Source organism: Bicyclus anynana, chromosome 8 (assembly GCF_947172395.1).
Source record: "Bicyclus anynana chromosome 8, ilBicAnyn1.1, whole genome shotgun sequence".
Classification (NCBI taxonomy): Eukaryota; Metazoa; Arthropoda; class Insecta; order Lepidoptera; family Nymphalidae; genus Bicyclus; species Bicyclus anynana.
The window spans coordinates 10,321,357-10,337,643 of NC_069090.1; the positions used below are offsets into that span (position 1 = coordinate 10,321,357).

The 16,287-nt window shown below is 37.1% G+C and overlaps 2 protein-coding genes across 4 annotated transcripts; one reads left to right on the forward strand and one right to left on the reverse strand.

Moving 5' to 3' along the window:
* The first annotated feature begins 503 nt into the window (after positions 1 to 503).
* On the forward strand, positions 504 to 13,610 carry LOC112049997 (gephyrin). Of its 3 annotated transcripts, none has more exons than XM_052882977.1 (10): positions 504 to 865; positions 1,283 to 2,040; positions 3,807 to 3,961; positions 4,890 to 5,031; positions 5,808 to 5,887; positions 6,199 to 6,305; positions 6,417 to 6,576; positions 8,753 to 8,864; positions 9,308 to 9,513; positions 10,560 to 13,610. In XM_052882977.1, the coding sequence occupies exons 2-10, from the start codon at positions 1,287 to 1,289 to the stop codon at positions 10,698 to 10,700; spliced, it is 1,857 nt and encodes a 618-aa protein (XP_052738937.1). In that variant the 5' UTR covers positions 504 to 865; positions 1,283 to 1,286; the 3' UTR covers positions 10,701 to 13,610. The 3 variants fall into 3 exon arrangements, with proteins under 3 accessions (XP_052738937.1, XP_023943873.2, XP_023943874.2); XM_024088105.2 differs by having other exon boundaries at positions 504 to 854; XM_024088106.2 differs by having other exon boundaries at positions 504 to 769.
* Positions 13,228 to 16,287, reverse strand: LOC112049992 (transmembrane emp24 domain-containing protein 2). The gene is made up of 4 exons (XM_024088095.2): positions 16,016 to 16,287; positions 15,573 to 15,754; positions 14,931 to 15,080; positions 13,228 to 14,278 (listed from the first exon to the last, which is right to left on the reverse strand). Exons 1-4 carry the CDS (start codon positions 16,155 to 16,157, stop codon positions 14,129 to 14,131), a joined length of 624 nt encoding a protein of 207 aa, XP_023943863.1. The 5' UTR covers positions 16,158 to 16,287; the 3' UTR covers positions 13,228 to 14,128.

Below are 16,287 nucleotides of genomic sequence, written 5' to 3' on the forward strand. Positions count from 1 at the left end.
GAGTATTATCTACTTTTTTATTTCATGTAAGCATTATTGAGATGGTGATTGTAACTATAAACAGAAATATCATCTGGCCATGAACAGCACTTTAGTTACAACAGGGTTAGGCCTCCCGATCCCTTCTTATATTAAGAGGGGATTTGATGGTAAGACCCATTAACGCGGGTTAGCGGGTTGTGTTTAAACAAGAGCCGTTCGATTTTAGACGGATGATGAACATTTTAAATGACATCACAGCACATGTGCGTTTTACTTTACATTACGGCACATGTGCGTAATGAGATACATTACAATATTGAAATTGGTGAAATAAGAGATACTTTTCAATTATTTAGTATATACATTTTGTGTAAATGTAGAACGTGTAGGTAGTCGTCTAAGCTAACTTATTATAACTTAATTTGATCGTTTACGTCAATGTCATCTGTTAAGTCAGCTGTCAGTGTCAATATCATATGGAATTGAATTCCACTGTACTACTGTACTCATCTCAATTTAAATTTTATTTATACATCCAATGTTTGATAACTACTGTTGCGATATTTTATAACATATATCTAACAGACTTGCGTTTGGATGGGTTTCATTGAAGTGTGCGCTTTTTAAATAACATCGTATATAAATAGTTTCAGTGAAAGATTGTGCCAAATTTAATTGTTCTAATAATAAGCAAATCCATTCTTGAATTAAATTACATGTACTCGGTGTACCAGTAATATACTGTGTGCTTCTTTTGTGATAAACAAATATTTAATTAAACTTATCAGTAAGTAAAGTTAAACTTGTTTTTTTGTATTATGTTGTAATAGAAGAATAAAATTTCATATACAGCTCAGTTGTAACGCCGCAACGTAAGTAATTAGTATGTTGTGTAATTATTTTTTCAAGTAGCTATTAAGAAATATATTTATGTAATTTTAATATGTAATTCATGCTTATATCACTTATTATGTACATAATGTATCATTCTATTTTATTTTCCATGTTTTATTAATTTGTATTCCATTTCATTATGGTCTCCAATTTTTTTTATCCTTTTTTATCCTTGAATTTAGAATTTATCCTTGTGTTAAGAAACTCTTATTGCACAAAGATTGACCCTCACTTTTGACCTATCCATTTATTTACTTATAATAAATCCTATTAGTTTATCTTTTATTTTTTTTATCGACAAAGTTTCATGACATTCATAGAAGTAGTTTTATTTGTGTACAGAAATAAATGAAAAAATAATAAATCCTCTGGTCAAAGATTAAATTTTTATTATTTTATGTTTTAGGAAAATGGTGAAGGCAGTGGCAATTATTACAGTGAGTGACAGCTGTTTCAAGGATAATTCCCGAGATAAATCTGGGCCGGCACTATTTGATTTCATAACAGAGAAATTTCCTGAGGCAAACGTACATACAATAATTGTACCAGATGAGAAAGAAATAATTGAGCGGGAGCTCAAATATTTTTGTGATTCCAATATAGATCTGATTCTAACAACCGGGGGTACAGGTTTGAGTCCTCGTGATGTCACTCCAGAAGCAACTAAAGCTATCATTCAGAGAGAAGTACCAGCTATACCCATCGCAATGACCATAGAAAGCCTTAAAAAGACTCCAATGGCAATGTTATCAAGAGCAGTAGCTGGCATTAAGGATCGTACACTCATAATTAACTTCCCGGGAAGTAAGAAAGCTGTTACAGAGTGCATTGAAGTTGTCAAAGTAGTCATATCCCATGCTATTTCTGTGATTAACAATGAATTGGGCGAAGTGAAAACTGTTCATGACAAACTACAAATTGATCACATTTGTCCACATAAGAGGAATAGTCATGTGGATATATCCAAAGTTGCATTAAGACCTCGGGAATCACCTTACCCCATGATGGAAATGGTGGATGCCTTCAATGTGGTTGATGCTGTAATGTTGAAATGGAATGAGAAAATAGAAGTAGTTTCCTTAGAAAATAGCATGGGCTGTGTAGTCGCTCAAGACATCATTGCTAAGGAACCAATGCCTCCATTTCCCGCCTCGGTTAAAGATGGTAAGTAATTAGAAATAATATAAAGTAGGTTTATACTCGTTCATACTTAGAATAGAATAAGTAATAAACAGTTTTATTTTTTATTTTGAGCTTATCTATTAAGTACTTATTACTTACCTTTTTATTGACTATTATATTATACTAGCAGAACCGCGCGGTTTCACTCAGCTATAGGCTAAAATATAGCCTGTAGCACTCTGGGATAGTGTAGCTTCCAAACTCTTAATGGGTCCAGGTCTGGCTGGTTTGAGGCTTCAGCTGTGGCTAGTTACCACACTACCGATAAAAAACCGGTATGAGGCGTAGATTGCATCATCACTTACCATCAGGTGAGATTGTAGTCATGGGCTAACTTGAAAGAAATAAAAAAAAATATAGTGTAAGAATTTTTCAAATTTGTTCAGTATTTTGGGAACCTGTTCACTGCAAACAAACCAACAATCAAATCTTTCCTCTACATATTAGTATAGATAAATTGCATTCCTTCATGCAACAATATCTTGTTACTAGGTATATGTTCTCTACAAGAAATCTTATGTGCAAATAATGATATGATATCTTTTTAAATTCAAGATTTGAATATATTCCTCATTAATTTGGACACATGTGATCTTGCCTTATTCTGTTATATAATAACTATATGCTATGTATCAATATTATTAAGTATCTATACACATAACGCGACCGTGCTGGTTTGTTACGCTTTTACTATTTTTAAATATACTGATTCAGAGCCGTTTTTAATATAGCCTATATTTTATCCCTGTATTCCGACAGGAATAGAAACTACGCGAGTATAACTGCGAAGGATCGCTGATGGATACGCTAATTGTTGCTGTAAAGTTAATTAAAATCGGTTTAGTAGTTGTTTAGGGTTTTTGATAATAAAATAACTCATCCATAAGAGACAATATTCGTTGAAATTGATATACTGGGTAGGTAATTTTGCAATTGAAGTCACTTTAGCATGATAAATTATTAGCTATTAAATACAAACAGCTGTGTTTGAAGGCCGTACGTTATTCAAAGGTTTCAGTAAGGTCTTTTGTTAAGCTTTGTTGATTCAACTTTTATTTATTTTTTTCAACTGAAGTTAACAAGGCCACTTTATATGTTAAATATTTAACTAAAATAGTATAACACGTCGATTTATTGAATAGTCAGCAGGATCTATTCCATACCTATAGTGCCTAACAGGTAGGAAATTCATAATCAAAATTCTAAAGACGAGCTACAGGTTCATGGGCGTATCGCGGTACGGGCAGATACCCGCCTCAATGATTATCGGACTTCGTCTGAGTGAAATTTAATTTTTCACAAATCCTGCCGGAACCACGAATTTTTTCGAGAAAAAACGTATCCTATATGTTCCTCCACAACGACTTACATGTCCTCTATGTTCAAGTGAAAGTCTCATTAAATCCGGATCAGCCGTTCCAGTGATTAGCCCGGCCAAATAGACAGATATACAGATAGAAATAAATAAAAAAAAATGTTCGTTTGAATATTAGCATTGTGTAAGTAACTATTCACACTTGGGAAAACGGTTATTTTGAAATCAACGACATATGTTATTACATACTTCAATTTTATTTAAGTACATACAATATGTCTATTGATTGAATGTAAAAAACATTAAAAACAAACATATGTAGGTACAATTCTTAAACAAAGTTTTTATCGCTAATAGTCTGTAATTCTAGTCTGCACCAACCCTTTTGCCTATTGAAATCATTATAGGAAACGATTTTCTAAATTATTCATAGGTTACGCATGCCTGAGTCTGGATGGCGTAGGAACACGCACAGTCCGCGCCGCAGTGGCAGCGGGGGAGACGCCGTACACGCCACTCGGCCACGGGGAGTGCGCCAGAGTCAATACTGGGGCGCCCTTGCCCTTAGGAGCTGACTGCGTTGTACAGGTACGTACCACTTGCTGCAGTTCAGTCATCATTAATAGCCGATGGACCTCCATGCTGGACATAGGCCTTTTGCATGGACTTCCAAACAAAAACGTCTCGAGCCGCGAGTATCCCGCGGCTCCCTGCAACCCGCTTGATATCCTCGGTCCAACAAGTGGGGGGTCGAACAACACTTCGCTTTCCGGTGCGAGGTCGCCATTCCAGCACCTTGGGACCCCAACGTCCATCGGCTCTTCGAACTATGTGGCCTGCCCATTGCCACTTCAGTTTCGAGACTTGCTGAGCTATATCAGTGACTTTGGTACTTATGCGGATCTCCTAATTTCTGATTCGTTCACGCAGAGAAACCCCAAGCATAGCTCGCTCCATCGCCCGCTGAGTGACTTTAAGCCTTTTTATGAGGGTCACAGTTAGCGACCAGGTTTCAGATCCGTAAGTCATCACTGGCAACACGCACTGTTCGAAGACTTTGAGACGCAAGAAATCCACTGGGCTATCACGGCAGTGCATACAGTTGTGCACCGTGGTTTCACCAGCGTTTATTCGGTTCTAGAGGCTATAACAGAGATCTCAACAGTGAGCCGAATATGGGTTGGTAATTATGAATGATGGCTTTATAGGACCTATCTAACCTTTGTGCTAATCCAGAGCCAGTCAAATTTTGTCCAGATCTACTTAGACATTTAAAAATTTTTGTGTAACAAGGCTGACTTTAATTTATTATGAAACACGACTAAAACTCACGTGATACAACCCATTCGGGGTCCTTAGTCATGAGCTGGTTCTTGCAACGCAACACCTGACATCCTGACTTTGTTTACACTATAAGAACTGAGATAGACACACACCTAACATACATATACTCTGAATATGTGTAGAAGTTTAATTTAGACTAATGCTTTGGTTCTATACCAACTTACAATTTTAGGTGGAGGATACAAAACTAACTCAGGCTTCCGATGATCATAAAACTGAGCTGGAAATTGAGGTGCTGGTGGCGCCGCAACCGCACCAAGACGTGAGACCGATCGGCTTCGATATCCCTGTCGGATCTATGCTGGTCAATAAAGGTAATCTACATACATGAAAAACTAGCGGACGCCCGCGACTTCGTCCGCGTGGAATTTAGTTTTTCACAAATCCCTCGGAAACCATGAATTTTTTCGGGATAAAAAGTAGCCTATGTGTTAATCCAGAGTAAAATCCATTTCCATTCCAAATTTTAGCCAAATCGCTTCAGTAGAAGCGTTAAAGAGTAACAAACATCCAAACATCCATACAAATATTCGCGTTTGTATGGATATTAGTAGGATTACTGAATAAAGATTTATTTACAACAACCAAAACCGAAAATTATATGGTTTTTTTATCGGCTATGGGTGGCGTTCTCATTTGAGTTCGTCGGTTTATCGTTTACTGAAAGTAGCGTCTGCTTCTACATAATGTTTTACAAAATAATTTTGCCATAATTTATGCGCATCACAACAGATCTGCTGAACCAATAATAACGAAAATTATTGCTTCTATTTGAATTTCTGCTATTTATGGATGTAAATGAACTGCCGCTTTGTCTGGATTTACCTTGGTACACTATTGCATTCGAGTTAAAAAAAGTAATTTATCTTTTATTTATAGTACCTTAGTAGGTAGGTAAAATATTAGTAAGTGCCTAACTAATCCAAAATTCCAATATTTGTTAAATATCATTTTACGCAATATTCGGTCGGATATGTTAATCTAATATTAATAGGTATATTCAAACGCACAATTCTTGAAGATTCTGAAATTATTTATGAATGTGTTTAATGATCATGAACTAAAGAAAATCATTTTGTTAAATTTGTAGGTGACGTAATAGGCGCCGCACAAATGGGTATTTTAGCTGGAGCCGGATACCAGAATGTTCCTATAATCACTTATCCTAAGGTAATTGATAATTAAAATTATGTATAGCATTTTTCCAAAGTGTAGCTGTAGGTATATGAAGTTCCTTATTGTATGAAAAATAAAAAAAATATCATTCTTGTGATGAAATCTTGCGGAAAATAAAGGAACTATGTGCAATATACTTGTGGCGCCCCGAAATTAAGTTTTACATATTTTTAGTCAAGCTATAACTTGGATATCGGCTTAGAGGAACATTCAGACAAATATCAGTTTCGCCTTTTTTGAAAGATTTGATGATTTTAATCCATAACTTAACATAACTTCTTGTAGTAACCTATCTTTGTATTCAGGTGGGCATCATGTCGACCGGCAACGAGCTACAAGAACCCTCAGATAGCATTCTACGCCCGTCACATATAAGAGACTCCAATAGAATCATGTTAAAAGCATTGCTCAAGTAAGCCAGATTTTTTTTAATTAATAACTTTCAAATTGTACTCAGGTAATATTTTTTTAATTTTCAGTTTAAATAGTACATGGATTTAACCATTATAAATTGTGTTAAAAGAGAGCACGGGTACGAGAGCATAGACTGCGGCATTGCGCGCGACGAGCCGTCCGCGCTGGCGGAGGCTATTGCGCGCGCGCTGCCGCTGACAGACATCCTCGTGTGCACGGGCGGCGTGTCCATGGGGGACAGGGACTTGTTGAAACCTGTTCTCATTAACGTGAGTCATATCTTGCATCTTAGTACTTTGTGTAAAAGGGAGCACGGGTACGAGAGCATAGACTGCGGCATCGCCCATCCATGGGGGACAGAGACTTGTTCAAACCTGTTCTCATTAACGTGAGTCATATCTTGCATCTTACTACTTTGTGTAAAAGGGAGCACGGGTACGAGAGCATAGGGTGCGGCGTCGTGTATCCATGGGAGACAGAGACTTGTTCAAACCTGTTCTCATCAATGTGAGTTATATCTTGCATCTTAGTATTTTGTGTAAATGGGAGCACGGGTACGAGAGCATAGACTACGGCAGCGCGCATCCATGGGGGACAGACTTGTTGAAACCTGTTCTCATTAACGTGAGTTATATCTTGCATCTTAGTATTTTGTGTAAATGGGAGCACGGATACGAGAGCATAGACTGCGGCATCGCGCATCTATGGGGGACAGAGACTTGTTCAAACCTGTTCTCATCAACGTGAGTCATATCTTGCATCTTAGTATTTTGTGTAAAAGGGAGCACGGGTACGAGAGCATAGACTACGGCAGCGCGCATCCATGGGGGACAGACTTGTTGAAACCTGTTCTCATTAACGTGAGTTATATCTTGCATCTTAGTATTTTGTGTAAATGGGAGCACGGATACGAGAGCATAGACTGCGGCATCGCGCATCTATGGGGGACAGAGACTTGTTCAAACCTGTTCTCATCAACGTGAGTCATATCTTGCATCTTAGTATTTTGTGTAAAAGGGAGCACGGGTACGAGAGCATAGACTACGGCAGCGCGCATCCATGGGGGACAGACTTGTTGAAACCTGTTCTCATTAACGTGAGTTATATCTTGCATCTTAGTATTTTGTGTAAATGGGAGCACGGATACGAGAGCATAGACTGCGGCATCGCGCATCTATGGGGGACAGAGACTTGTTCAAACCTGTTCTCATCAACGTGAGTCATATCTTGCATCTTAGTATTTTGTGTAAAAGGGAGCACGGGTACGAGAGCATAGACTACGGCATCGCGCATCCATGGGGGACAGACTTGTTGAAACCTGTTCTCATCAACGTGAGTCATATCTTGCATCTTAGTATTTTGTGTAAAAGGGAGCACGGGTACGAGAGCATAGACTACGGCATCGCGCATCCATGGGGGGCAGACTTGTTGAAACCTGTTCTCATTTACGTGAGTCATATCTTGCATCTTTGTACTTTGTGTAAAAGGGAGCACGGGTACGAGAGCATAGAGTGCGGCATCGGTCATCCATGGGGGACAGAGACTTATTGAAACCTGTTCTCATTAAAGTGAGTCTTAACTTGCATTTTAGTTTTTTTTCCTTTGTTTCTTTATAGTTAACACAGAACCGGGTGGCATTTCATTGTGCTAACTGCTTCAAAACCTTCATCTCTTCTCGTCATTATTTTCCGGAGTATATGTCCATATGCTTCTCGTTTTCACTAGACAGCATGATCAAGTTTCCGGAGACCACGTCACTATTTGCAACCTAATATTTATATTTAAAAGAGCAACTGTTGAGTTTCTTGCCGGTTTCTCAGCAGAACCTGCCTTCGGAACCGGTGGTAGAATCTTTACAAATAGTCAACTGACGTATCAAAAGTTAAACTGAGCCTAATTGAAATAAATGATTTTTTTTAAAAACTACCTGTACCACCAACCTCAAATCATCACAGCCAGGGACGAGTCTTTGCTTGTTAGTTCTACAGTCCATAAAAATATTAGAGCCGAATCCACCACCTTCTTATTTCCAATTTCTGTATTTGTCATTTGACATGAAGTAAGAAAGTGACAAAACTTTCGTTTACACTATTCAAAACTTACCAGAAGGTGGTAGGACTAGTTCGTGACGAAGCTTGTCCGCGGAAGTTTTATTAAGGCTTATTTCAGCCACGAAGCACCATTGCTGGGTTCTTGGGACTTACCCAAATCTGTTCTTATTAACGCGAGTCACGTACGTGTTAGTACCTACTACAGTAGACTATAATCCACAAAACTAATAGTAGTACTTTTCTTAATTGAATTCGTCCGGGGAAGTTTAAAAAAAGATTTTATGCGTATCTAGTCTCCCTATAATTATTATCATCAATGACAGCTAATATATAGTAATGGTCAAAATTGTTCATTATTTAAGTCCTAATAAATGGCAATTACTCGTATTTAAAGGATTTTGGCGCAACTCTACACTTTGGTCGCGTGCGGATGAAGCCCGGAAAACCGAGCACATTTGCCACTTGCGAGTTTCAAGGGAAAACTAAGTTTATCTTCGCTTTACCTGGTAAGTAAGTAATTAAACGTAATTTAATTTGATATAGAATATTATAGATTATATTTTGAATATCTTTTTATGATTATAAATCCGTTTAATATTGTCAACAAGAGTCAGATGGATATGAATATAAAACTGTTATACGACTGGATCTTTCCAATGCATTTATGAACTTTTGAAGATGGCTTTAATTTGGCAGGCATCAAAGGTATTGAAATATTTCAATAGTTTATACTATTTATGTTTCGTCGTTTCTTCTACATCTACACCATATACGGTGTAACATAATTTGGCAATTTGTTTATGCTTCTCACTCACTTACTAATGATGCTTCGCCCTTAGGAGTCCCGGAGTTAGACTTTAACTGACTAGGTATTAGTTGGTCACTTTATGTGATCTTTAAATGCATTTAACACCACACGAGCACGCAACGCACTAATGAGGCATCGCAGGTAACCCGGTGTCAGCGTACGTGTGCTGCCTGCTGTTCGTGGTGCGCGCGCTGCGGGTGTGCACGCGGCGGCCGGGCGAGTTCGCGCGCCTGGGCGTGCGGCTCGCGCACGACGTGTCGCTGGACCCGCGGCCCGAGTACGCGCGCGCCGTGCTGCACTTCCCCAGCGTCGACCAGTTGCCGGTCGCCACGCTGCTGGGCAACCAGGTACTGCGCACCACGTGACTGAGTCCTCGTCCGCGCGGTACAGGCGTGAGGGGTATGACGACAGAACGGGCATCAGGTGCATTCTTCATTCATTGACAGGTTTTTTTTTTCCTGTTGAATATGTGCCGATGGCTCCATGTGGGACCACTGCAGCGTCACCGGGGGGTTTGGGCGAGCGCAGAAGCATTGCCAGATGAGACCAGAAGGCGAAATAAAGATAGAGGACGGAACGACTCTCATTGATAGGCATGTGTATTCCCGCCTCAGACATAAAGGCTAGTCATCATAATCATCATTATCCCATATTCGGCTCGGATTAGGCCAATACCACGCTGGCCCAATGCGGATTGGCAGACTTCACACACGCACATAATTAAGAAAATTCTCTGGTATGCAGGTTTCCGCACGATGTTTTTCCTTCTCTGTTTGAGACATGTGATATTTAATTTGAATGATGATATGAAACTGAAAAGTTGGAGGTGCATACCCCGGACCGGATTCGAACCCGCACGAATGTGTTATTGACGTTTGGAAAATTTGAAAATACATGTTTTTTAAGTTTTATAAGAAATCCTTAACTTATTAATTCATATATATTTATTTGGGGATACTTATTCCTTGTACTATACGAAATTAATATTGTTTATATTAAATTTGATATGAGTCAACTACCCTATTGGTCCTGGTCTGGCTGGTGGGAGGCCACCACCCTACCGGCAACGAAATAGCGTTTCGGTACGATGTTAAGAAACAAAAAGGGGTGTGGATTTACATCCTCCTAACAAGTTATAGCTTGGCAAGTTAGTTAATGACACTCCCATAATATGCGGGCGACGGGAAGGGAGAGGCTGGAATTGGAGTGCATCAGTTGTGGGGTTCTCTGTCATCGCTACGTACCTCCCAACCCCCGCGGACCATCGGGAGTGTTACGAACTGCGAAGCTATAGCCCGCTTCCATCTTAGATTGCATCATCACCTACCATCAGGTGAGACTGTAGTCAAGGGCTAACTTGTAAATAATTAAAAAAATAAAGAATTGTTCACAGTGCAGCAGCCGCTTGCTGAGCGCGTGCGGCGCCAGCGTGCTGCTGGAGCTGCCGGGCGCGTCGGAGCGCGCGCCGCGGCTGGCGGCCGGCGTCACCGTGCCCGCCTACGTCACCGGCAGGATCGATCTCACTAGACTCTAAGTCTAACATATACGTAACATTTGAGCCTCAATGAGCCTTATTTTCAACACGCTTATATCAGCTTCACTTGTAACTATGTATCTAAGAAAATCGAATCTTGGAATTTTAATTTGACTCATTTCCCGGTCTTCGATTAGGATGAAATTTTACACACACTCTGAGTTCAGAGGGCCTATTCTACGCACGCCGAATGATGATCCCTGTGACGTTTCAACTGACAGTTGTGTTAGTGATGCGAAACAATTTCATAACAGTCTTAACATAAAGTCGATAACAGCTTGACGACTTAATTTAGATATCAGCACGTACACGTGCTGCAAAAGTTACGTCGTCAAACTACTATCGACTTTATGTTATGACTGTTATGAAATTGTTTCGCATCACTAATATAACTGTCAGTTGAAACGTCTTACGGATCATCATTCGGCGCGCGGACTATAGTGGTAGTATGATACTGTGACGATCGCGTTAATGTAAACGCGAATTGAAACAGCGTCATCTGTTGTGCACTACTAAGAAACGCCATTACAAATCCAGTATGGCGGTCTCCCCAATCACTTGTAACTATGTATGTAAGTAAATCTTGGAATCTTAATTTTATCCACTTCCCCGTCTTCGATTAGGATGAAATTTTACACACGCTCTGAATTCTGATGACAATACATGACTAGCTAAGAAACGTCATTACAAATCCAATAAGGCGGCCTACCCAAGATGGCGGACTGGCTGTTTGAAATCCACCCCCATGATATGGGTATCAAATGAAATAAAATTTAGGTACCTTCCTTACATGCAAGTGAGAATTATTTTTTCATTGTCTATCCCATGGTGTGGGGTATGGTTATCAGTATTTTTGTGCATTACTTATCTAACTTAATATACAGAACCCCACTCTGCGCGTGGCCCGACACGCACTTAGCCGGTTTTTTTTCAAGGCTATTTTTCTTCTTTAGATACTTAATGGGGAAAAAGAACTGAACTCGCGTAATAGCGTTGTCATACATATTTACAAGGTATGTGTGATATATGTAAATGCTATATTAATGGTAATAAAAATTATTTAAAATGATAAACATCTACTTCCTAAAAATATTTCTCAACAACTTAAAAATAATGGTATGTTAAGGTTCTGGTGCGTTGTTATCTATTTCTAATGTACGACTAAGGGCGATGCTTCTTTAGTGCGTTGCGTTGACAGCGTTATTCTCTATATAATATTTTAAATGGCATGCCACGTTAACGCAGCGACGTTTGAATGGAACTGCGACGTCGTGTCGCCGCAACGCAGGAGCGGCATACAATGCATTGATCAGTTGCAACGACGCAACGCAACGCACTAATGAGGCATCTCCCTAATTAGACAGGGATTTTTTTTCGATATTAAATGCGTAGCTTATAGGTTGTTTTGTTTGAGGCTGGTGATCTGACGAAGATTTTGGGTTATGGTAATTAGGCATGTTTTGTTTTTAAATTAAACAACTGAAAATAATGGTATGTCAAGGTTCTGGTGCGTTGTTATCTAGTTCTACTTTACGACTAAGGGCGATGCTTCTTTAGTGCATTGCGTTGACAGAATTTTCATATATTTTAAATGACATGCCACGTTAACGCAGTGACGTTTGAACGGAAAGTGTTTCACTTGTTACGATTCATTGTTGAGAGTTGGTGCGTGCGTTATACTCTTGCGCTGCGATGTCGTGTGTCGTCGCAACGCAGGTGTGGCATACAGTGCGTTGATCCGTTGCGACGACGCAACGCAACGCACTAATGAGGCATCTCCCTAATTAGATAGGGTTGTATAGATTTTTTTTCGATATTAAATATGTAGCTTATATTATACATAGAGTATAAGTCTGTTTTCTTTAAGGCTGGTGATCTAACGAAGATTTTGGGTTATGGAGTAAATAGGGTTATGGTAATTAGGCTAGTTTTGTTTTTAAATTATATAAATATTAATTGTTATTTTATTATGAACCATAATTTCTGGAGGTGATATGATCATAACAATATTTTCGGCAATTAAAAGTATCTTACAAAATGAATTTCGTGTTCTAAGACTGATTAGTCTTAAAAGAAATTATTGTATGTATATCACTACAATATAAATCTCACATATTATACTTAATTACGTTAAAATTCTTATGCTCTAGAGGCTACCTGAATCATGAATGACTTTTAAAGAGTATTAAGTTATAAAGGTATCTGAATTTAAAAATTATGCTTTGATAATTTTATTCATAAGACATAAAAAATTACTGTCATGTTCACAATCACATGTTTTATTTACTTATTTTTTCCAATTTTAGTCATATCAGAATTTCCAATTGTAAGTCTAGTTAAATCAAGTTACTGAATTGGAAAGACGAGTTTCTTCACAACACAATAGGCAATATTATATTATTAAATTCATAGGAATAAAGATCTATATATGCCATTAATTTACTAGGAATATTAAATTGTTATGTATGTGTTTATGTAATTTTTTTCAAATGAAAGGTTAGGTTTGGGTGTTGAACAGAAATAGATGTTACAAACAATCTACTTTATTATTTAGAAAATGTACAGTATACACTATTTCTCAAAAATGTTATAAACAATTCTTCTATACAACAAGGCAAACAAATTGATGTGGAGGAATGCAATGAAACTGATTTTTACAGTTTTACTGAAACAATCCCTGTCAATATAGTTGTAAAGTAAAGTGTAATGAAGTAAAAAGGGTCTACAATTATATGTTTTAATGAAATAATCTTTCCTTTTTATATACATGTAGATCTTATTTAAGAAAAATCAGTCATTGCATCTCATTAACTCGAATAAGTACTACAGTGTTACGTTATCTACTATTGCATTGCATTCAAAAAATTAAATTGTATATGTACTGTACAAATAAACAGATCAATTATATTATATTAGTTGTCTTATTTACATTATTCATCACTTAATTTCATTCAGTAGATTAGCCTTGGAGTTGTTCACAATAAATAACGAAAGAAAATGTTCTGTGTTCTCCATTGACCTCTTATAATAAAAGGACGCACAACATGTAGAAAATGTCACATAAAAACAGGCAAATTTTGCTTTGGCAGTTTTAGAATTACTGGTAAAGAAAATTATACCTAAAATCCTTTGAATATAGTCCAATATTCAATAAAATCCCAAATTCAGAGCAAATTCACCTTAAGGATTGAGTTTAAGTTTGAATTTGCAAATGCGACTACTTGAATTGAGTGCCAAGAAATTGTGTTAGGCACTCATTGAGTGGGGTTCTCTCGTTTTTTGGTTGCTGATTCTGCATCCACTTTTAATAGGAGATCGATGGTATTCACACATAGTTTTGCAACATACCAAAATGATTTCATGCATCTCAGTCATCATTATAAAAAATTTATTTAAATACTATAAACGCCACACAATATTAACAAACATTAGACAACTCGTTGCACTTCAAAGAATCTCTTGAGGTAGTAGACTTGTCCCAAGGTCATGACTAGAAGCACAGATGCTTCAAATATAGACCACATTACCACACGAGAGTTCGTACTTTCATTGATGGAACGGTGAATTCTGTCTCGTACCTGCAGTCAAAACAATTTGTGTTAAATATTTGAGAACTGAAACAAAATTCAATGAGAATATAACTATGTTTGGATATATTATGTTTTTTTTTTTAAAAAAGAATATTTGCCATATTTTTTCAATATGAACAATATTCCATTTCCCCTCCAATTAGTCGGGAAAGACTGTGTTAAGAATGGGTACGACAATAGACCAACAGGGAGTGGACGAACCATCTGATGAGTTCGACTGCTCTTGTTTGATACAGAAGTCAGTAAATCTCAGTTCTACATAAATACATTTTTATACATTGAATAAAAATGAGGATTTTTATGTTTCTCAATTCATTACACAATTCTGAAGTTCAAAGTAAGCATGCCATTTGTACAAACAAAAAATATTGTACTGTAAAACACTTACACAGAATGGTTTGGTAATTCAATAATATAAAATTATAACACATGTAAATTATATTAAATGCTATATATGTATCACAAAATTAGGTTAGGTCATCTTTGTTTAATAATGCAATCAGTAAAAAGTTATCAACTTTGATTGTTGATAAGTTAACACAATCAATTGCACACTTTCTAGAACTTCATTCTGGAGCTACATGAGTTTACTACATAGCTGTATTAATTACAAAAAATAATAGGTGTTTTAAAGTAGTACCTGCATATATTCCTGTTCATTTTTAACAGTTTTAAGGGTAGAACCTAGCTCCTTGATCATGTCCTCTAGTTTGTTGTGGTCCACATCCTTCTCTTTATCACCTGCGTCTTTGTGTGGTGCTTCCCCCACTTCAAAGTTAAACATCACTACCTGTAAGCATTATAAATAATTACTAGCTTTATCCAGCAGTTGCACTGCATTGATACTGTTCTTGTAGGTAGAGTACATATTAATATCAGAATAATAAGTAGTATGTGCAAAATTTTATGAAAATGTGTTCAGCCATTCTGGAGTCATAAAAGGTAGGACTAAACCTGAGTGATATGTTTTATGTTGATTTATGGAACTAAAAATAAGCTTAGCTTGAACATAATATTTGAGAAAAATCTACTGTGCTTAATCTTTTTATGAAAAACTACTTTCAAAATTAATTTTACAAAGATCCTCAACAATAATATAATGAAAATATTAATATAATTTATATAACCTAATAGGCTATTTAACACTTTTTTTAATGGTCTTAAATAATTCATTATCATTCTACTAGACTGAAAAAATCAATCTGACGTACTGCATAAAATGTTGTCATCGATAACAAAAAGTTACTATAATTCTGCAGAGATTTTAAATATATAAAATTACCTTTGGTGTCATTGTGGACATTTGATTACTGAAACAATATGTGTACCGACCAGAGGTAGGAGCAGAGAATGTGTACATTCCTGAGGACTCCCTCTCGCCCCGGTATATCACTGCACCATCAGGGCCAGTGATTTTTACATCTATATCTAAGAAACCTCCTTCAGCTATTTCAAATGTTAGCCCTAAAAGAAAAAAAACATTTGTACAGTTTACTTAAACAACTTTTAAAATTCATATAGAGTATTTTTAGAGGTTCATAGCTTAGAATATTGTCTTAATGTCTACTAAAAGCTATTTTCTCGCCTGTTCTTAAATAGTAAGCACTCTTAAAGCAGCTGTGATGTAAATAATGTCAAAATGTGGATAACGTACAACAACATTATAGCTAGTCTTAAAACATTAACTAGTATACGGATTCAATAGCAAAGATTCTGTAGTTTTACCCATTTTAGTGTCGGCTTCCACATTTTCAAAAAAACATTCTTCGGCGTGTGCGTCCACTGTGATAGTGTAACAATTTATCGATGATATGACTACGGCTAATATCACTGAAATAACCCATAACGGTTTAGATAAATTAAACATTGTGATAATATTTTTAACTAGAATTTTCACTGAAATTGTTTAATATCTCCTTTTAATACAATAACAGCTTGTTTTATTTTATTTAACACTATTTATTCGGCACGCTCAAGTAAGGCCACGTAATGACATT

What these genes read in the sequence shown, in the direction of transcription:
- LOC112049997 (XM_052882977.1), top strand. Translation starts at nt 1,287, where the DNA reads ATGGTGAAGGCAGTGGCAATTATTACAGTGAGTGACAGCTGTTTCAAG. An exon ending in ATCTATGCTGGTCAATAAAG is followed by an intron (nt 5,032 to 5,807) that starts GTAATCTACATA and finishes TTAAATTTGTAG; the next exon opens with GTGACGTAATAGGCGCCGCA. An exon ending in GTTTATCTTCGCTTTACCTG is followed by an intron (nt 8,865 to 9,307) that starts GTAAGTAAGTAA and finishes GAGGCATCGCAG; the next exon opens with GTAACCCGGTGTCAGCGTAC.
- LOC112049992 (XM_024088095.2), bottom strand. Translation starts at nt 16,157, where the DNA reads ATGTTTAATTTATCTAAACCGTTATGGGTTATTTCAGTGATATTAGCC. An exon ending in TGTCCACAATGACACCAAAG is followed by an intron (nt 15,081 to 15,572) that starts GTAATTTTATAT and finishes TAATGCTTACAG; the next exon opens with GTAGTGATGTTTAACTTTGA. An exon ending in ATGAACAGGAATATATGCAG is followed by an intron (nt 14,279 to 14,930) that starts GTACTACTTTAA and finishes TTTTGACTGCAG; the next exon opens with GTACGAGACAGAATTCACCG.